Here is a 21,847-nt window from a genome sequence, read left to right on the forward strand (position 1 = left end):
CATTTTTATGTATCATTCCTTACATCAGAGGCTCTCAAAACATTTGAAAAATTAATCCTCTCTGTACTCCTGTGAGGTGGAACTACATCCATTTCACAGCTGAAGAGAGATAGCTCAGTGGTTTGAGCATTGGCCTGCTACACTCAGGGTTGTGAATTCAATCCTTGAGGGGCCATTTGGGGAACTGGGGTAAAAAATCTGGGGATTGGTCCTGCTTTGAGTAGGGGGTTGGACTAGATGACCTCCTGAGGTTCCTTCGAACCCTGATATTCTATGATTCTAAATGATTTGTCTGAGGTCATACAGCATCAGGCGTGAACAAGGGAGTTCTGTCAGTGGTCTCTGCCCTAAGCCACTGGACAAATACACTGGCTTCGCTTCACTAAGATTATAAAAGTGAAAACATTTTTATAAATGGTTGCAGAAATGCAGAAAGCCAATAAGATTTGCTCAATACGTTTTTTAAAATAAGCAAACTTGCCCTGGCTCTCTCCTCAGCAGACACTGTATGGTAGTCGCAATACTTCTGCTGCACAGCTAAGCTCTGCCAAAATGTTATTTCAGTTTAAAAAAAAAATGGACACCTTGTGAATATGTCCTTGTTGTTTACTATTCCTCTCTCACATCCTCCTCCTAACAAGGTGATAGCAGAAATGGTTTTATAACTAGAAGTAACACAGCTGTGACTACACACAAACATTAATCTAGAAAGCAATAATGTGTTGTTATACCTCGGGAATTAACCTTCACCTTTTAAGAATAAAAGGTTCTTATCCCCGACTGAAGTCTTGTTGAGCTCCTCTGGCAGTCTCTGTGTTACATTTCACCTTGAACTCTTAAAAACAAAAAAAACCCTTAAGAGTAACAAGCTACTTATTGAGTTCATTTTAAAAGCACATTAACAGCCACATGAATGTCAAATATCAGGGAGAGAGTCCGGTGGCACCTTAAAGACTAACATTTATTTGGGCATCAGCTTTTGTGGGTAAAAAAAACTCACTTCCGTGAAAGCTGATGCCCAAATAAATCTGCTAGTCTTTAAAGGTGCCACCAGAGTCTCTGAAGCCCCATAAAATGTATATTCTTTAGTTACCAGCTCAGCATAAATGTCAACATTAATATCTGAGCAATAAAAGCTTTTGGTAAAGCTAAGTTTTTTAGTGAATTCTGTGCATATGCAAGTGAGGGACAGGTAGGGTTGTTTGAAGCAGGCATCCCATGGGTTTGAACCATGCAAGTTTCCCCACATACAGTTATGCCAGTGCATTGGAGTCATGATCTGCAGCACACCCAGTTACACCAGTCCTGCACCCCCTCTCACCGGCTCTGCCAGTGTCCTCCAAGCCTGACCTGCAACACTTTCCATCAGGTCCCAAATATTCCAATCCTAGGCCACTCTTGAGCAAATTGAATCATTACAGTCTAGGGTGAGACAAACAAAATCACTTTCACCGATGACTAAGACAAGAGTTGAATCCAGCTCTCGAGCTGAAAATCCAGCCTTACTCCAGCAGCCATCAGAATACAAAAGCATTGATATGACAAGAATGAGATCATTTATTCCCAACAAATGAATCCCAGCTATTTTATACAGAATCTAATAGGGGACTACATCTATCAACAAGCTCTACCTTGGGCAGCATGGATTTAGGGTTGTAGCGCCTTTCTCACCTTCAGGTCACTGGTTCAAAACTGCCTTATGTCATCTGTTACTGAGTAAAGCTGGCTGAAGACTACATTCAAACTGTCAACCCAGCCCCTATCATCAGCACTCAAAGTTTCACTTAATTGGATTCAAAGAGGCTAATAGTTCACACCCATGAAAATTGTAAGTGCACACAATAGAAGGAAGATTGGGTTGTTTTTTTTTGGTATGATCATCTGACCCATGGCTTTTTCCTCAGAACTGTTTCTAACCACAGATATCTAGAGCAATTGCTCAACATGCTGACTTCCCCAGCCCATCTTTCAAAGTTCTTGCCAGTATTTATTTCCATTTCCCTGGTTTTAGACTCTAATTTTTCTTCAGAAAAAGACCCAAAGGGACTTGGCACAACAGTCCTTGCTCAGGCAGATCTCCTATCGAGGTCAATGTGAGCTCTACTTGAGCAAGGACCACTGCTTCAAGTGCAAGGCCATCCATTTTATTTTTACTACCATCTTCTCTCCTTACCGACTACCAGCCCCCTTTGGGATGTTTGAATTTGCAATGGATTATACCTGCTGGCATCAGACACTGATTTGGCTTGGGGGGGAATCTAAATCTAAATGCTTGAGAAGCACATGAATTTGGAAAACAAATACGGAAGAAGAGACAACATTTTAGGCCTTCCAACTTTGCAAGTGCTTGAATATAACAATAAGGCATGAATTGTTATTGTGGATATAAATGCCTGTCAAAGCATTTTAACGGTGGTGTTCATTGTGAGACAATCCAACTCAAGAATACTATTGCAATTGCACTATATATTCCCTCCTCCCACCTTTTTAGTACACATTGATCTTTGAAAAAAAATGTTACACAAGGGCAGGACAACATCAGAAAGATAGTTCCCTACTGTCTCCTTCAGGCCAAATTCTCCTAATTTGCACCCTTTAATACCCATTAACATTGGGGCTGCACAAAAGCAGAGTTTGGCCCTATTTCTTTCAGATGAACTGGATGACATGATGGGGAGGGTAAGGGAGAGAGGCCAGACCCCGATCAGTGAACCAAATTCTCCCCTCAGATATACACATGCAGTTCCCACTGGTTTAAATGGGAGTGGTCCAGGTAGCCAAATGGCCCTGATTTTATTGTTACTTTAAATACAAACTGGAAATGCTAGGTTTCTGGAGATTACAGGCACTCCTGTAAAGCAGTTTTTTATGAATATAAGTGGTCCCTTTTTGTGCTTCTTCCTCCTCAACCTGCAAGAAAAATTACAGGATGTATTTGTTTTTGATGGGTAAATCTAAGGGGTTTTTTTGGCCACTTAAAACCCAGTAATTTAAAACTGGAAATGTTATTTGGAACACTCAATTTGACAGGAGAGAGAGAACTTGTGACCCATATGTAAACAATTGTGGGAGTCATGCTGTCAGCAAGGTGAGTTCAGCCAAATGAGTCCCCTGATGGGGCAATGCTGTTCTCACACAGCAGAAGCAAGAAAAGGAATCACGGTCATGTGAAGGTCTGGTGTGGTTTTGGGTGGTGCTTTGGTTACAAATAGCAATGTTTCTCAACTGCTGAGACGTCTCTGCACTGAGGAAGTGAAAGCCCTCCTGGCACATAATCTCAGGCATGTCAGCTCTAATGTGGATACATCATTCAAAACCAGCTACATTAACCAGGTGCAGCAAACACTGAATTTCCTTCACTGCTTGTCAATCCCCTTCATGTGGCTTGAGAATATGTACCAGCTGTTGCTTTGTAGGACAGGTTACAGGCTAGGCTAGGCTAGTCGAGAAATCCTGTAAAGATGCCTTAGATTCCCAAGCTAATTAAAGATTCCTTAAGTATTTATCACTGGTTACATGTCAGGATGAGCTGTATGGCATCAGAGCCGAATGTTCATTCATAAACTTCTTTGGGGGTCAAATTTTGCATGAAAGGATTGTGTTTAGTATTCTTCCCAGTGTCTCAGAGGTTGTCCTTAATTTCACTAGTTCTTTATCCCCGTCTCTTGTAATTTTTCTTCCCTTGGATCCTTAAGAAATTCAGTGTAGCTATGTGAACACAATGCTTTTGTTTTAGCCTATACAATACAGCAAATGCCAGAAGCTTATTTTGTACCTTTCCTTAAAGATTGGAAGTCTTTTCTCATGAGTGCACACATGCTCAGTTCCACCTCCATATACCCGTGACACTATAGAAACTAGTGTTCAATATGTACCCTAAAACACACTGTACTTCTGAGAAATTACTGTGCATCTATTTCTATGATCTAGAGACAGGTCAAATGCTGATGCATAAAGCCAACTTTTTTAAAAAGTTTATTGAAAGGTTTGAAAAATATTTGATGTTTCAGCAATATGTAACAAGTTTCCAAAGCATTAACATGAAACATTAGGATTTTTAAGATGTCAGTATACACTGGATTATACTATGTTACATCAGTTTTAGTTCCTCAATAACTTACATTTTCCTTTTTTTTTTTTTTTTTAAAGTTTTGGAGATCACCAACTCGTTTTTCCTTTCAAAGGACTAAGTTACAAATCTTAGGCCCTGTCTACATATGAAAGGGTTTGCCGGTATAGTCACACCCGCAACCCGCACACTAGTAGAGATGTAGCTTGTCTCAGTAAAAGAGGTCTTTTGCTGGTACAGCTTAAATCATTTCCACGAACAGAGTAAGCTATACTGACAAAAGGAGTTTGCCAGTATAACTGTTTCTACACTAGGGCTTTTGTCAGAATAGCTTTATCAGTAAGGGGTGGTGGAAGAATCATGTCTCTAACTGACATAGCTATCAGAGTGGTAGCCGTGTTGGTCTAGATCAGCAAAAACGAAATTAATCAATTAAGGCGGGCTATTATTTTTTCCTCCTGCTGCTAACAGCCCATCTTAATTGATTAGAATCAATAGAGTTGGTATGGCAACCCTCATTTTTTCATGTTCTCTGTGTGTGTGTATATTATATTATATCTTCCTACTGTATTTTCCACTGAACGCATCCAATGAAGTGGGTTTTAGCCCATGAAAGCTTATGCCCAAATAAATTTGTTAGTCTCTAAGGCGCCACAAGTAATCCTCATTCTTTTTGCTGACATAGCTATGTTACTAAAAACATTTCAGTATAGACCACGTCTTAGTAACCTGCTTGTGATGGCCAATTAGGAGAGAAGGGTCTTGGAGTAGGGGTGGGGTGGGGCATTACAATTAGATACATTCTTAAAGTATTAAAACACAACTCACTGTTTAGGTTTTTTTTGTTTAAGCAAAGCTGGTAAGAAAACAGGATTAAGTATCTTGTCCAAAGTGAAAACTGAAGCATAAATCTTACTTTCTTCTCTGTAGTCATGATTGTAGCTCTCTCTATTCAGCTGTGTAGCAGTCCACAGACTTTTGTCATCAAGGTGGCTTTCACTGGCAAAACTATGAAGAAACTTCACTCAGAAACAAATAATGCAACTGCCTGTGTATGTTAGATTAATTTTAATAAGAAACATAAGTAAAATTTAGAGGAAGTAGTTACATAGGGTTTTAGAGATTACATTTTATGAAACGTACACTGAAAATTTAAGTTCCACAATTTGCTCCATATAATGAATGATATTTACTATTATAAAAAAGCACAAATAAAAAAGATGCTAAAATACTCGGTTTTAGCTTTTTTTTTTAAAAAAAAACCTGCTGTTCTATACAAGGCTCATTTTTACTTATTTTGCCTTACCATTTTCTCAAATGGTTTATTTTTTCACTTCCTATCCAGCAAAGCCTTCTGTTCATTCTCATTCATTTTAGTATATTTATATACTAAATGTTAAAATTAAAGGCTCTACTCTGTTCCTTTTCTCAATTATTGCATTTTTAAATAGGGAAATTTATCTTTTTCCGAAACAAAATATGTTTCTATAGCTCAGAAAGTAAACAGCTGTTCGAAAATTGAATACTTTGTCAGCTAAAAAACCCGTAAGCAACTTTAAACAGTGATATAACCATTATATTGTAAATTCAAGTGAAAAACAAATACCTAAAGCTGTCTGAACATACTCAAAGGTGTCACAAATTTTGCTGGTCCAGACAGAATTCAACCAATATTCTAGCTAACAAAACATTTACAAACTGAACATGAATTTATATTAACACAATTTTAGCGTGATTTACACCATTACCAGAGAGTTTACATCTGCTGCTTTATGCAGAGTGCTCTCACCTTGATTTGACAAAATTAAACAGACCAGGGCAACATGCACAAAAAAAGACACATTAGCCCATGAATCAGAGGACTGCAGGGTAGGTAGAGCATGGGAATCAATACATCTCCCATTGTTACCCCTGACTGCACAAACACTAACAAGAGCAAGACAACCATGAAAGTTCAATAGAGCTTCTTTGAAATCCCACACTTAATCAGTAAGAAACAGATTCCTCTGCAATAATCTGCTGTAGACTTCAAGATTAGCAGAGAACATCCATCCCTTTTAATGGTCTATGCAGAGATATGTGAAGATGCTAGGATTTGAACAATATGGTTATGAGAGACTGCACCACAGAGAACATAAATGTAAACATTGTAACTGAGTTTGATTTTTTTAGTAAAAGTGATTGCAGTACAAACCTTTTTTTCAAACTACTTGTTTTCATAAAAGCATGTACAATAAAATATGTACATAAACAGGTTAGAAACATTTGAAAGACTCTTAAAAAAGTACATACAAGACTTAAAATATCTTGAAGTGTGCTGAAGGCACCATCGCAACTATGCTGGGAATGCGTCCTGGTTCTGATTAGCCTATCAATGCAGTATCCCTTTTCTCCTTACTCAAAGCCCAATCCTGCAAGGAGCACACTTCTTTTCAATGGGCATGAAGAGCATTCAGATCCTAATTTAGAATGTGAGACTAGTTAACATCATTAGTGGTTCAAAAGAACAACAATACAGCTATCCTAGAAGAGACTCTGCTTCTTGGGTCTACAATGAGCACTTGATGAAAAATCTGTAGTTTACAACCTCAAATGCTGCTGCTTATCCCAAAGGGTTAAAAAGAGAAGAGAAAAAACCCAAACCTTTTCTAAGGGTCACAAACATGCCCAGAAAGCAGGAAACTGCTCAGGCATAATTAGCTCATCAACAAAAAAAATGCCACTTTACCAATTTGTCCACCCAGGCAGTTGTCAATGCTGCCTATGGGGACCCTAAATGATGTTAGTTCAAATGGGCAGAAAGAAAAAGGGTTCTCAATACTTACAAAACTGTGTTTATTTTTTATAATAAGTTGTATCTGAAGAGTATCTATATAGGGGTCTTTCCCCTAATTCTTGCTATATTTTTATGGAAAGGCAAAATATTTAAGTAGTTCACCTGATGGGAAGACATTTTGACTACCATCCATTCATTTAAGTTAACAAACAGCACTGTGAAAAGAAAAAATCCTTTGAGTTTTAGATGAGAAATCTTAATCCCGGAATTACAAATCTACCAAATTAATGAATATTTTAATGCTATTTTTCTATTATGTATCTGGGTACAACCTATAATGCTAGTCTGCAAATTACTTGTTACAATTGTGTTTGAGGTGGTCTGTAGACCTGTGTGTTGATATTGATTAAAAATACCAACCCATTATAAATTTTAAAAAATCAGATTATAAATTCTTCCACTCCTATTCTCAGGAGACAGGAAGCAACATGATAATTTGTGGTCATCAGCAGAGCAGACTGATATGGAACTACATCACTATTTAAAAATATATGTATTGGTCTATTCCCCCTAGGCTGAACAAACATTTTTATACGAGGGATACTGCCATTTTAAGTTCCCATGAGTCTCATTAGGTGTTGACATTCAAAATTCTTCTTCAACAGCAAAGTGATTTTGTTTCTTCCGAACATTCCAGTGTAAACACTCAGCCAGGCTTTCAAACCAGTCGCTCACAGGATCTCGGAAACAGATCGAAGGGAGGGGATAGCAAGAGGTAGTGATGCTAATACTGCAATACAGGAATACCCTCAGTTAGTAAAGAGGGAGGATAAATAGTAGTAAAACTGTACATTTGTGGTTACAGAATCAAACAGTCCTGGATTTCCAGATTTATCTATCTTTTTTTTTTTTTTTACATACACCCTTGGGACACTGGCTATATCACTAAGCATTCAATCCTTTGGAGAATGGTCAGTTTCCAAAGTCTGGGGATGGCAAAGATGGGGCCCAGTGCCTAAAATAAAACAAATCAGCAGAGTGCTTTACAAATGTTGAGAGATACTGTAGATCAAAGCGCTTGGGAGCAGAGGGTTCTAGGCCAACCTGCCTTGCCCATGATCCTCTCTCATCTTACCCCTTGCTAGAATTTAAGCACCTCACTTTCAGACCAACTCAAAATTTAACACCTTAAAATATTAAACTGTCACCATGATCCTCAAATTTCAGAAATAAGGGCAGCAAATACTGAAGAGTCTAACTTTTCTACTAAAGGACCAATCACCAAATCTAAGACTGGGATCTCCGAGTCTTGCTGTTCACCTAATCTGTCCATCCCCTCCATTTTTCAAGTGATAAGGGCAATACAGAAGACTCCAAGTGCAAGTTCCTGGCAATTTTCCAATTCCCTGCCTGCCCACAAATATGAAACAAAGACAGTGCATCACACAGCATGACTGGTCTACCACGGAAAAAACCACACTGAGCAGAAGACAATTTGGGGTTTTTTCTTAGCATATCCTCTCTGGGTTCTCACATTTCATTGTATCTATCAAGAGGTTAAGTCCTTTGAGCCACAGCACTGTGTTTCATGAGCTGCAGAATCCTGTCATTGAACATAGCAAGGGCCCATCAATGCATATGCTGTTGCATAAGTTTATTTGAGCACAACAAAGGGATGCATCTGCTCTTTATGATGTTTTATCAGCTTCACCAATGGCACAGGACACAAACATGGTCTTATCCTGAGAGGCAGAGTCCATGAAACTCACATTCACTTCACTGGGCTCAACAGGTCTCATGATCAGGACCATAAGTTGAAGTCCACAGAATTCTTTAAGGATATACATTAAGTAATGTTTGTATGATTTTTCCTGACACTTCATTTGCTTTTAAAATGTGATTGAATATTTTTTATTTCAAGTGAGAAAATGCCTGAAATAATATAGCATTTTTAATTCAGCTTGAAACGTAAGGGTCATGATGGCCTATCATAAAGCCCTCAATCATTTCCCTGCTATCCCTAACCCAAGTTTCAAAGTGTGGCCACAGATACTTGTGTCAATATTATGAAGGAAGGCCATAACGTCAAAGAAAAATCTTCACCTGTCTCCATGGCAGACTTCCTGTCTCTTCCTCCCATCAAATGAAACCCATGCAGTGTTCCTGGCATCAGGGGACAGCATGATCTGAGGAAGAGAAAAGCAGAAGACTCAAGAATGAAATAATAAGAGCTTTTGTAGCTAAAGGGCAAAGAGGAAGCACTCCCCTGAATATTACACTTTTTGTTATTACTCTTCAGTGATCTAATTGTTGTACTGAAATTTAGCTTCCTCTCCTGCCATTTTTTACTAAAAGGTTTGGCATATTATGGATAAAGGTTTAATATTTTATATACAATTTACTTCATATGCAGCATATACGTCCCCTTGTTATATGTACACTGGAGCCTTTTCCTAATGATGGCAATAAGCTGATTTACCAAAGGCATTCCAGTTACAATAGACCTGAGCTTGATATCAAAGTCAATACATGACCCAATTCAATTAGATGAAATTATGAAATTATCTGCAGAACAGAGTCTAATCTGCATTCTAGAATAATAAATTTGAATTTTGATGCAGGGCGAATCTAAGGCTTGCAAATTTAAGACAGTTTTTCTTTTAAATAAGAAATGCCACAAAGTGATCAACTACCATCATAACAGCATTATCATCTACTGTGTAGATAATTGTGGGTTTATAGAGATACCTTTAATAAGCAACAAATCCATGAAGTAAAAACTTAGCATTTCTTTAAACTTCACCCAGCATGCTCACTCTCCTGGCCACATTTTCTGCCCCACACCCCGCTAAGAAATAGCCCAAGACTTCCATATTATAGATTACTATATAAAACGGTTTCAGTTATATAAATTAACAAACACAAAACACCTGGCATTTTTTGAACTCAAAAATGTATTTGTGAAAACAAAATCCACCCTGTACTAAGACCTTGCCTGCCAAATTTTTCTGCAGAACTATATTTAACCAAAGTAGAAAAAGACAGAGTTTATAACGGATGTGCTAATACCACTTTCACTACACACCTGTGAAAGCTGTGATACTTTTGACACCAAGGTCTGATCCTTCACTGCCTTTTACCTTGTGTAGTCATCTACAGCTATGAAAAATGGATATAAAACACTATTACTAATTAGAATGGTAGTGTATTTACACCCACTTTGCATAGGTACAGATGACTATATAGGGTGCAAGTCAGCGGAGACTCATGGTCTAGAAGTTTCTTTTTCTAAACAAGTACATGTTGCTTTAAGAGAACTTGACAAAGTTCTACAGTATTCAGTCATGTTTTGGTATGGTGGATAATCATGAACACATTCAATAGTTATCTCCATTAAGTTTCTATCTTTAAAAACGAAAGAACACAATTTAACCTTGAGCTCAACTCCTGCAGGAACAACAATGGGTCTGAAGGACAGTGAGTGAGGGCAGATTGGGGTGATCATTATTGCAGGAACATTTGGATGAATCATAGATGCTCCCGCTGCAGCCGCGTAAGCCGTGCTACCAGTTGGTGTGGAAACGATCACGCCTGTGAAGGGAACAAGAGTTTTATACATGTGGCTGCATGGCTCAAAGCTGTTATTTAGAAGGAGGCTAAGAAACAGGACTGTTGCACTTCCTTCATTTGAAAATACTTAAAAAGCTCTTTCTGACTTTAGTCATTGGCTGGATTTCTCCTCCACTCAACACAGGTGTAGTAGAGGCTTGAATTTTTAGCTAAACGCTTTAACAGATATAAAAAGTTAAATTGGTGAAATAGAAACGTCTAAACCACAAACTCACATTTCATATGACAGGTGTGGTAATAAACAAACACATGACCGGGAGCCAGAAACATCTTTCCCAATCCTAGCATTGACACAGACTACACCTCTACAGCCTTGGGCAAGTCATGTAAAACTACTGTGCCTCAGCTTGCCCCTTTGTATAATGCAGATATTTACTTTTCTTAGACAGGAGAATTAATGTTTCTGAAGAGCTTTGCAGGTGAAGTGCTAACATTAAATAAGTGGTGACGTCATTAAAAGATCTTAAGATTTCAGCAAACTCAGACATTCAACTCCAGGATCTTCCCCAAACTTCTCCCCCTCCCACCCCTGCCTTTTGTCCCTAATTCCCCTACACAAACAAGTGATGACTTGACACTACGCCTCCACATAATAAGATACAATCTGTAAGCCTCTTTTCTGCTTTCAGTGCTACTCTGTGGACTGCAACAATTGTCTAAATGAAACTCAACACTCCTCTGCACACCTAGTTTTCAACAACCCAGGAGCAGAAGCCAAGGCCTTGATTTCTACCTCATAAAACAATGCACCCTCTTAAAAAAAAACAGCAACCTAAATAAGAGCTGATTACCTCGTACTGTTAAGACAGCGACAGGCTGTAAGCTTTCTGATTACGAAATGGACTTACCGTCACCTTGCACTGTGGTTATGAGGTGTCCATCTAGAAAAACATCCACATTGGAAAGGTAGGAGGAAGGACCTCGATCCACAACAACTTCATTTAGGACCTGACAATGTACAATACCACTAGTTAGTTATTTCCCCACCAGCATAATATTTGACAAGTGAGCAGTTAAGTATGTCTCCCAGATCTTTGAAAGGTACACACACCCTCCCCCATCCACCCCATTACAATGTCAGTCTAGCTTAGTCTTGGAGTGTCATAAACAGATGGTTAAGGGTTAATGTCTCTTTTACCTGTAAAGGGTTAAGAAGCTCAGTGAACCTGGCTGACACCTGAGCAGAGGACCAACTGGGGGACAAGATACTTTCAAATCTTGGTAGGGAAGTCTTTGTTTGTGCTGTTTGGTATTTTTTGTTTGTTGTTCACACTTGGGGCTAAGAGGGACCAGACGCACACCCAGGTTTTCTCCAATCTTTCTGAATCAGTCTCTCATGTTCTAAAATAGTAAGTACTAGCCAGGAAAGGCGGATTAGTCTTATGTTTGTTTTCTTAACTTGTAAATATGTATTTTTCTGGAAGGATTTTTACCTCTGTTTGCTGTATCATTGAATCTCAGGCTGGGGGTGGGGGAAGTCCCTCTAGTCTATATGAATCTGAATACCCTGTAAGTATTTACCATCCTGATTTTACAGAGATAATTTTTACTTTTTCTTTCTTTAATTAAAAGCTTTCTTTTTAAGAACCTGATTGATTTTTCCTTGTTTTGGAATCCAAGAGATTGAGTCTAAACTCACCAGGGATTTGGGGGGGAGGAGGAAGGAAGGGAATGGTTAATTCCTCTTTGTTTTAAGTTCCAAGGAGTTTGGATCTGTATAGCTTCCTAAGGCAACCCAGGGAGGGGAAAGTCGGGGGGGGAGGGGGGAAGAAGGAGGAATGGGTTATTTCTCCTTATTTTAAGACCCAAGGGGTTTAGGTCTTGGGTTCCCCAGGGAAGGTTTTTGGGGGAACAGGAAGTGTGCCAAACACTATATTTTGGCTGGTGGCAGCGTACTGAATTTAAGCTAGTATTTAAGCTTAAAAGTGATCATGCAGGTTCCCCACTTTTTGGACACTAAAGTTCAAAGTGGGGAAAAAACCTTGACATGGTGGCACAGCAGTGGGATTGGGTTTAAGAACCAAAGCCAGTGAGTTTTTTTTCCTCTCCTTTCATAATATTTGACAAGTGAGCAGTTAAGTATGTCTCCCAGATCTCTGAAAGGTTAACACCCCCGCCCCATTACAATGTCAGTCTAGCTTAGTCTTGGAGTCACATACTTTTGTTTTAGTGATCACCAGCTATAATGATTATTTGGTGCAATGGATCAAAAATTACTTTCCAAAAGCCAGTTTCCATTAGTTTTGATGGATTTTCCCTTTGCTTATACGAATCAGTGGGAGATTCAGTGGTAAAGATTACTGTAAGTAATTTCTTGGTTTTCAAAAGGTAAGGAAACTTCTGGTGCAGATACAGAATATTACAGAAATTAAACACAATGAGGTTGCTTCTGCACATTACACCCACCCTTTTTTCATTATCTTTAGTAATTATTCTGGAAATTATGTGGAATCAGATATTGTAGGTGTCATAATACTGGGTTATTATAATTGAGTGTAGATACAGTACACAAAAGAGAACTGGTGATTATCTCAAGTGAAGAGTGAATTATTTCTTAGTTCTTTTTCTTATTTCCCGTTTTATGCTATTCAGACCTGATATTGCATGATTTGCTTGCCCATTTCCATCTCTAGACTTGTAGAGATCACTCCATTTTCTTCAATACCATTTTGTATCAATGTCTTCTTCTCTCTGTGTTCCTTTACTACTTTCACTTTCAGTCTGCTCCGGAGAACAAGCGCTGCATTGCCTGTAGGAAAAAAATAAGTGAAGAAAAAACACACACACACGCACTACAGTGGCACCTACTACATTATCAGGAACTGCACCATTTTCACAGTAAACTGGTAGCAGTCACTGTGAAATGTTTTTCCCCATTTTTCAGTTGCTAATAATGTTCTCAAATTTCTTTTGCAGGAGAATTTTCCATCCTTTGTCTTAATTAAAAATAGAATTTTTTTTTTGTAGGAAAGAGCAAAACTTGAGTCAAATTTGAGTAATATAAACATAAAAACTCACTTTCCCCCATATGTTCTAATAAGAAATCTGAGAATTTACATGTACATAACCTAAACCAGCTGAAGACAGAAACTTTGTATTTGGCTTGGTGATAATGCTCAGGGAGATGCAAGTAAGACAAGCATGAAAACAAATCAGTTCATTTTTATAGGAGGTATGAACTGTGAAAGACAATTTAGCAACATGAGAATTCTGTTAATATTTTTGGATGTCTTAATTTTGGGGTGCAAGCTGAGCAGCTTTATTTCCCAGTGACCAGTGGCATCAGTTTTTTTCTTTTCTTTTATTTCAAGCACACTTTAATAAACACCAAGAACTACTGTAAATGCAATTTTCAGGTTGAGAAATCAAGCACTTAAGAGTCAAACTTCAAAAGTTAAGATTTTTCCTTCAGTGCTAACTCAGTCACACGGAACATAACTTTCTATTCCATTTTTCCATACTCAATGTAAACTTAAATGGGTTACTATTTAACATATCAATGGGCTATATTAGATTCACAAAATAACATTCAAGAAGAAATTTTAATTTTTTGAGTTTTCTGACTTTTGGATGCTTGATTTCTTACCATTTTAACATGGCGCTGTTTACAAAAACAGAGAAGTTACAGGCGGTTGGGTCGTCTAGTAGCGTATGTCCATGCCATTAGATCTAGGTTTTTGCATTTTACACTCATAAATTGTGCAAAACATTAGTTATATATTCTTTCCTTACACACCACAACCAAGAAAGAAGTGATTTCTGGACCATTCCAACTTTACAAATCAGTGAGGAAAACAATATTGAAAGTTAATAAAATATCTATGTATTTATTTTTGATAGTTCAGCTAAGTCCTAGTTTAAAGAAAAATTCTAACAAGATAAATAAAGGATAACTCCCTAAAAAGCAGCAAAGACATTAGAAGACTTACCTTCTATAACTTGAGTAACTTGGGACTGAAAGTTCTCAAAGTTAAAGGGGGTGAGAAATCCAAGAGATCCCAGATGAAAAGCCATAACTGGAGGTACACTACCCTGTCAATAGAAAGACGAATTGGGAAACTGTTAAATGTCGCACAAATCAAACATTTATGTTATTTCCATGCTTTTTAATGTGTAAGAGTTACCATATCTGGTGTGCAAGAGGTAGCCCAATCTGTCTGCAAATATCTTAATTACGGATTTTACTTCAGTTGTGCATAATAGTAAAAACAAAGGTATAATTCACCTAAGTAGCTCTCATGCTTTTTGGATGAGAAGGGGAGACTTGGCAGGAACAGAATAAAATAAACACAACATGGCAAAAAACATCAAAATGGTCTCTTAACAAATAGAGGACTTGTTCAGGGAAAGGACCTCTAGTAACTATTCCCTATAGGACTCACCTGAAAAAGTGATGAAGCATAAAGCAAGGTACCATCTCCTCCCAGGCATATGATAAAGTCTATCTGATTGGAGATATCATCATAATCTAGAGGATAACATTGACAATAAAGGTTTAATTTACATAATGTATCAAAGGTTTAAATTTATGGATGTAAATTTGGTGCAGCACACTGATGTTAATTTACAAGTGTAAATAAATGACAGCAAGCTATCAAAACAACAGCTACATAGGTTTATCAAGAATAGGTTTCCATCAGACAATTCTGATTCATTTGAATGGATCACTAAGGAAACAGGATGAAAAGGCAGTAAACCTCGATTTTAAGAAATCATTACTGTACCTTCTCTGAAAGTGCAAAATTTCTTCTTCACTGGTCCAAAATTATCATCATTAACTATGGCTGGGTCTTCTAGCACTTTTTTTTCTACATAAACTATCATGTTGTTCTCCTAAAAGAAGCATAATTATTTACTAAAAAAAAAAAAATCTATTAATGAAATGACAAGCACCTGACCCTCAGCAATATTGTATTAGTTTAAAACATATAATGATGTAAAATATTACAAGACTGATTGCCTACTTCTGCATGTATTGTTACAATCCTGTAGCATTTAAGCATTACAGTTATTGTCATATGAAGGCCACATAATGATTGAATTAATGCCACTAAACTTTGGAATTTTCATTGCATGCCTGTGATATGGTAATGCTTGCTAATATTCTTCTCAAGGCATAACGAAATGAATATTTTACTCTATTCATCTATGTTAAAGAAGCAGATTCCTTTAAGCTAAATTAAGCTGAGCTCTTACAGCAAGAGAGTCACTCGTTTTAAAGTTTAACAATTTATTATTTCTGATGTTCTCTATATGTACTGACTTATTCATTATTTATTTGAATTACCTCAGTAAGATATACACAGAGTTCTTTAAAAGGCTGGAGCAGACTAGCATCGTGAATCTTTTTGATAACAAGGACACTCTTTGGAGGTTTGTTCCATGTCAACCGCTGACTTGCTGGGTCCTGAATATGCCTGTGGAAGGAAATCAACAGTATAATTACTGTATGTGGGAAAATAGATTGTAATTTCATGACCATCAAGTTAACAGTCCCCTTTAGTCAAAGTATGCTGGACTAAAAGAGGTAAATAAATCATGAAAAACCTTAATACGATAGCTAAATTTAATCTAGTAAAGAGATCAGATGGGCTACAATGCAACACCACACCAGCTTTCAACAAATATGTGATTGCGCTTTTCATTGAGAACATTCTGTTCAGTCTTTATCAAGAAAATGTTCTAAGTTTTAATCATGAGAGGTCCGGAAAGATACAACTAAACAATTATACAGTGATTTATAGTTAAAGCAGTTTTCTTGGAGCCAAACAGCACTGCTTTATACTGTATAGGGTTTTGACTAGACGGACCATTTTTCTGCCCCAGTATAGTAATTCTTATTTCCCCACTGAGTCGACAGACACAAATAATATTTAGGTGCCCACTCCTGCAAATACAAACATGCTAGAGACATTTGAGAGCATGGGTCCTTTGTTTCTGCTGGGAGCATGATAGCTACTAAAACCCTTTCTTGAACTACAAACCACTCCACTAAGGGTGGTGTCTACACAGCAACTAGGTACCCATGGCTAGTCCATGCCAGATAACTTAGGTCATGGGGCTTTTTCATTGCTGTGTTGACTTCTGGGCTTCGCCTTGCAAGTCCCAGAGCCAGGGCTGCAGCCTGAGCCCAGAAGTCTACACAGCCATGAAACAGCCCTGTAGCCCAAGCCCCATGAGTCCAAATCAATTGGCACGGGCCACCTACAGGTGTGTAGTTGCTGTGTAGACATACACAAACAGAATTCCAGCAACTGTGCTCCCATGTCTCTTGCATTAGGGGCCACTTCACTTGGACTATCAGAGTGGTGAAGCATTCAGTTGTAAACCTGAGAGCGCAGTAACATGGAAGACTACCTATGCTTTTCATCCAACACTATAATATTCAGCATGGGTCTATATCAATCTAAAATAATTATATGAGACAAAACTGTGTTTACTGTTCTTTAAAGGTCTGTTTCCCTTAGTATTTTGATACAGCCACTCCAATTTACATATCAAGCTTCAACCAAAACCATTTATAGCTCAATTTTAAATCTGACAGATTATCAGTCCTACAGTTTTTCTTCAGACTTGCAGATAGCTATGAAATTCATCCAAAATGGCAGTAGAATAAAAAGAGGGAAAGCATTTTAATCAATGAGACTTTCAATCTAAAATAATTAAAATCAAAACTTGTCAAGAGTTGTAAATGGAAGTTTTAAATATTTCAGCTCTAGTCTGGGAAGTTCCCTGTGTAAACATTTTATATGTCCTCTTCAGAGATATTATAATAATGCTATTCAGAAAGCATAACTAATTACCTTAGCTAAACAGCTGTTCAAGTTATTCTGTTCCTACATAAAAACTTCACTAAGGTTCTTGCTGGATGAGAGTGCATATTTTTCTTTAAAAAAGTTTTACTGTCCAATTCATTTTTCAGTTTGTCAAACTCACTTCTAATTTTACAAAAATAACCTTAGCCTCAGATCTAATCTAACAATTACACCAATATAACTTTTTGTGGATTTTTTGGGAGGGAAAAATCTGTAATGGAACCTCAGTTGCAACCCTAAATATGAGGCAACAACTGTGGCTCCATAATATATTTAGCTGATTTAGGGAACACATCTATAAGCTTTAGACATTCATGCTAAAGAAAAGTAAATAATTTCACACTTGTGCTTAGCAGTTTATAAGCATCTCATCTTTTTGCACATGCTGTAGATGTAATCTAGGCAGAAAAGTGGATTAATGCAAATGCTGAACAAGCCAAATTTGCAAACAGATTTGGAAAAGCCATCTTTTGGAAGATAGAGGGTTAAAACAAACAGCTGTTTTATACCTCCTGGCATCTCCAACATACATAGTATCAAAGTTTCATTAAGCTATCCTGAATTACAAGATAAAAGCTGAAAAGATCAGCTCCTATATCCAGAACTGCTTATATGTATATTGTATGTACATATATAGCATTAACTACAGACTGTAGTGAGATACCGAATCACCAAGTACATAGTCACTGACATAAATAGTGCTGTATTTTTTTTTTATATAGATGTAACAGAATGTAAACGTGAGAACAGGGATCAGAACTCATCTACCCCATACCATCTACAAGACCTTCAGTTTCCTCCATCCTTTTCTCCACTAGATTTAATCCTATTAGATGTTTTAGTTTTGAAGACAAAGTATTTTATTTCAAAGGTCATCACAAACTAAGATAACTACACACTTTCAAATCTCCTCCAATTTCACCATCCAACTACTAACAACTGTTTTTAAAAATAAATCCTGAAAGAGTAAGGAACTGAACAATGAAGAAAAGTCACAAACAGCACATTTGAGATTAATTTTTAATTGCTGCAAAAACAATTGCAAAGGGAAAAGGGATTCAAATTTTACAAGTCATTTTCAACATTAATGACCACGAAGGAAACAGTATTGTTTCTCCTCTACATGTTTTCAGAAAATAAATTAGAATATCCTCATATCTGTAACAAAGAGACAGGATAAAGACATTTCAACATAATCAGGCTGGTTCTCTGTCAGCTGTAAGAACTGCAGATTGTATCATTACAATGTCACTTAGTAATCTGAGAACACATCAGAATTCATATGGACTTTATTCAAACAAACAAGACAAACAACTTATTATTTCACTGTACTCACCATTTCCATGCAATTCTATTAAATGAGGGATCATTCATAACATGCTTAAAAATTTTCATGGCTTTCTTCAAAAGTTGTGCAAGTGCTCGAGAGAAAATTCCAGAAAAGGCCTTGACTTAATCATTTTTAACTGAACTGCTACCTTAAACAAATCATTTTTGTCTGAAGTAGATATCCAGTTGAACGTTTCAAATAGTCCTGATAAAATGTTTTTGCTGCTTCACAGAAAAATTCCTTATCAAAGTGCTACAAAAAAGTGTTTAGATGCATCCTAATGTCGTTCATTTGCAAAAACCCCTTTCAAAAAAGTTTAACAGAGCCTAAAAGCTACCAAAAAATATAGTATTTAAACAAAAATATAGTATTTGATTTCATTAAAATTTATTCCATTCAGTCATTTCAACAGCTTTTCCACAAACAAACTCTCCAATTCTGTCAAACACTAGCAATGTAAAAAGACTCAGATTTTGTGTTTTTAGACAAACTGCTGCCTTTGCACTCTTTTCTAGGATTTTCTGTTACTTTCAGCAAGAGGAATGTATTTTAAATGACAATCTGGAAAAAATCTGACTTAAAAATACAATTCTTAAAGGCTGAAACTATCATTTACAGTTTAGATTTCAAAACAGCCTTTCACTTGGATGACCTGAGAATGTCATTATCTCCCCAGCAATTTTGAACACTGCATGAGCTGTCTTTTTCTTGGCAATCAGAATGCTCTTAGTACTGCCTCCAGTCTCTGTACTGGACTAATCTTGACATGCTATCATTATATTGTACAGCTCTGGGTCAGCCCATGGGGAGGAGTATATTTGCCACAATCAGGTGGTGAAATACATGATGTAAGCAAAATTTTAAACAAATTACAATCAGAGCCACAGACTCCTGTTGACAGAGGCATAAGGAAGTTAAAGACCTGCCTACACATAACAATTTCCTCCACACCCTCACTGAAAAAATCACCAACACAGTTTGAGGAAAAATTACTACTTTAAATGCATATTTAAAAATCCAGATCACTTCACTTTGTACATTTTTAAATTAAAAATTAGAGTAACAGTGCACCCACCAACTTATTTTAAAGAGATGTTTACCAAGATAGTTAGTACAAATTGCTATTTACCTTCTCTCTCATCCCACTCTTATTTGCCAAATTAGGAATGAATTCAGTGTCTGCTCAAGAGCAACAGGCATTATTTTTATGCTACGCAACTGATGGCCACTGGCCGACACCACCTGAAGAATTGTGAATGCCTTGTTTCTGCACTAACTTTACCAGCAGAGCACGGGATAAGCAAAATTGCCTGGTTGAGCTTAGTTTCACCTACAGCAGGTGTGATAGGCAAAGCGCTTCAATCCATGAGCATGCACCTACAGTACTGTAACTGCATGCTCATGGACTGAAGCGCTTTTTATTTTTTTTAATGAATTGTCATAGGTCTGACCCATGCAGCATGTTGCATTGCCATTATTGTGGTCATAGACTGCCACACTGATATTACTCTTTTCTAGACAGGTGAAAACTGGCTTTATATTGGAGGTTAAAGATCCAGAACTGGAGGATATAAATGTGGCTTGACAAAATTATTCTACATTTCACACCTAAGCATTTGATGGTTGATCTAATTAAATAAGTAATCTTAATGTATTTCTAAAATACTTTAATCTTGTAGTACAGCTTCTCTAAAGATACATTTGTCAGGATTCTTTGGTTTTTAGCTTCCTAGCAGAATTACAACTGAATAACTAACTTGTAACAACTTTTCCTTATTTATATATAGGGTATATTTATGACCCACATTTGCCAATTTTCCCATAAATTTATTTCCAGTTGGCAAAGGGCATGAGCCATTTCACTTAGAATAATGCAGGGAATGCAAACAGTATTAAGTACATTAGTTATATTCTGGGAAGTCACACATAATCTGTAATTCTTGGTACCTGATGTGAATTACATAAAAAAGAACTTTTGTCACTGATGGAGATCGAGCTTCATTAGAAGGGATTCTTTTTTTAGCACAATACTATCTATCTGATAGTAGTGGAATCCTTCTCCATTGATTTGAAGTTTAAAGTTATAATGGACAGAATTGTTTTCTGTAAAGAATCGCAATATCGTGAATTTGAGTAGCAGATGTTTGAAAATAGAGGTTGTTGGTGTTTTTACCAGATTCCTCTCACATGCTTTATTTTATTATTTACTGTTGGCATTCTTGTGTTACTCTACCTGTAAACTGACATTTTTCTCCATTTAAAGATGCGGGGGGGGACAAAGATTTGCACAGGCATTATAAAGTACAGAAACTGCTAATTGGTATCATAGTGTGGTAAACACTTCCACTGTGCTTCTTCGTTTCAAGCTGCATCAGACCCTACACAGGCACTCCTTAAGGTAACTGAAAAAATCTTTGCTTAAGCACTGGGTAAAATACAGTGCATATTGATTAAAAAGACAGATCAAGATATTCTCCTGAATGTAGGATGATAATACTGTGCATTTGAAAATGAGGTACTTACATTATAGTTTTAGGGTTTTGCAGCATACATGCCTTTGGTCCAAATGTGGTCACTGGGCATGGTCCATGCAAGGAGCGTGTCCTCCTGAAAAATGAAACACATGTAAGGAAAAGCAGGATTCCTACTTCATTATCCACATTACCTGTGTCTTTGAAGTAGTTTAATGGTAAAAAAGAAGAGAGTGGGGGGAAATGACATGTCTGAAGTCTCAGTATGCAGCTGATCAGCAAGTCAGTGTAATTCTGCACAAATAACTGCACACACAAAGTTAAAATGCAAGTTGCTGGTATCTACAGGGCTGCATTTGAGCACCATATGTTGACTTCAGTGATTATTGCAGTTGAAGCATTAATAGAAGCTCATCTAGTCTGTGTATAGCATGTAGAAATACTACTACACTTCTAGTATCCTAGTGCTGTACCAAACAGACTTGACTTGTTCCAGCTTCACCTCCATTCCCTACACAGGAAACACCACAAACTCAATAATGCCGGAGTGACAGTGAAGTTTCCCCTACGCAGTTCTGCCAGTGTATGCCAATCCTGACCTGCAACATATTCCTGTTATTTCAGTCCTGGTTTTCTCCTGAGCAAAGGCTAGTAGATGTGCTGTTTTGTAATGGGACAAAAGTCCACTAGAGATAGCAGGTGAAGATCAAACTCACTTGACTGTGACAATCAAGTCTTGAGCATAAAAACAAAAGA

General features: G+C 37.3%; 1 protein-coding gene across 5 annotated transcripts in view; it reads right to left on the minus strand.

Moving 5' to 3' along the window:
- Positions 1-21,847, minus strand: part of NADK (NAD kinase) — a 49,001-nt gene that overhangs the window by 9,295 nt on the left and 17,859 nt on the right. The window contains exons 3-13 of one of the 5 annotated variants that reach the window (XM_030537676.1): positions 21,144-21,227; positions 15,763-15,892; positions 15,200-15,308; positions 14,858-14,943; positions 14,405-14,507; positions 13,070-13,224; positions 11,324-11,423; positions 10,279-10,436; positions 8,949-9,031; positions 4,986-5,077; positions 221-835 (exon numbers count right to left, since the gene is read on the minus strand). In XM_030537676.1, the coding sequence (XP_030393536.1) occupies positions 771-835; positions 4,986-5,077; positions 8,949-9,031; positions 10,279-10,436; positions 11,324-11,423; positions 13,070-13,224; positions 14,405-14,507; positions 14,858-14,943; positions 15,200-15,308; positions 15,763-15,892; positions 21,144-21,227 (1,165 nt within the window). In that variant the 3' untranslated portion in view covers positions 221-770. Of the gene's footprint in view, positions 1-220; positions 836-4,711; positions 5,078-5,312; positions 7,636-8,948; positions 9,032-10,278; positions 10,437-11,323; positions 11,424-13,069; positions 13,225-14,404; positions 14,508-14,857; positions 14,944-15,199; positions 15,309-15,762; positions 15,893-18,626; positions 21,120-21,143; positions 21,228-21,847 lie in introns of those variants that run through there. The other 4 variants (XM_030537678.1, XM_030537675.1, XM_030537679.1 and 1 more) reach the window with 4 other exon arrangements.

The sequence above is a fragment of the Gopherus evgoodei genome, chromosome 18 (assembly GCF_007399415.2).
Source record: "Gopherus evgoodei ecotype Sinaloan lineage chromosome 18, rGopEvg1_v1.p, whole genome shotgun sequence".
In the NCBI taxonomy this organism is placed as follows: Eukaryota; Metazoa; Chordata; order Testudines; family Testudinidae; genus Gopherus; species Gopherus evgoodei.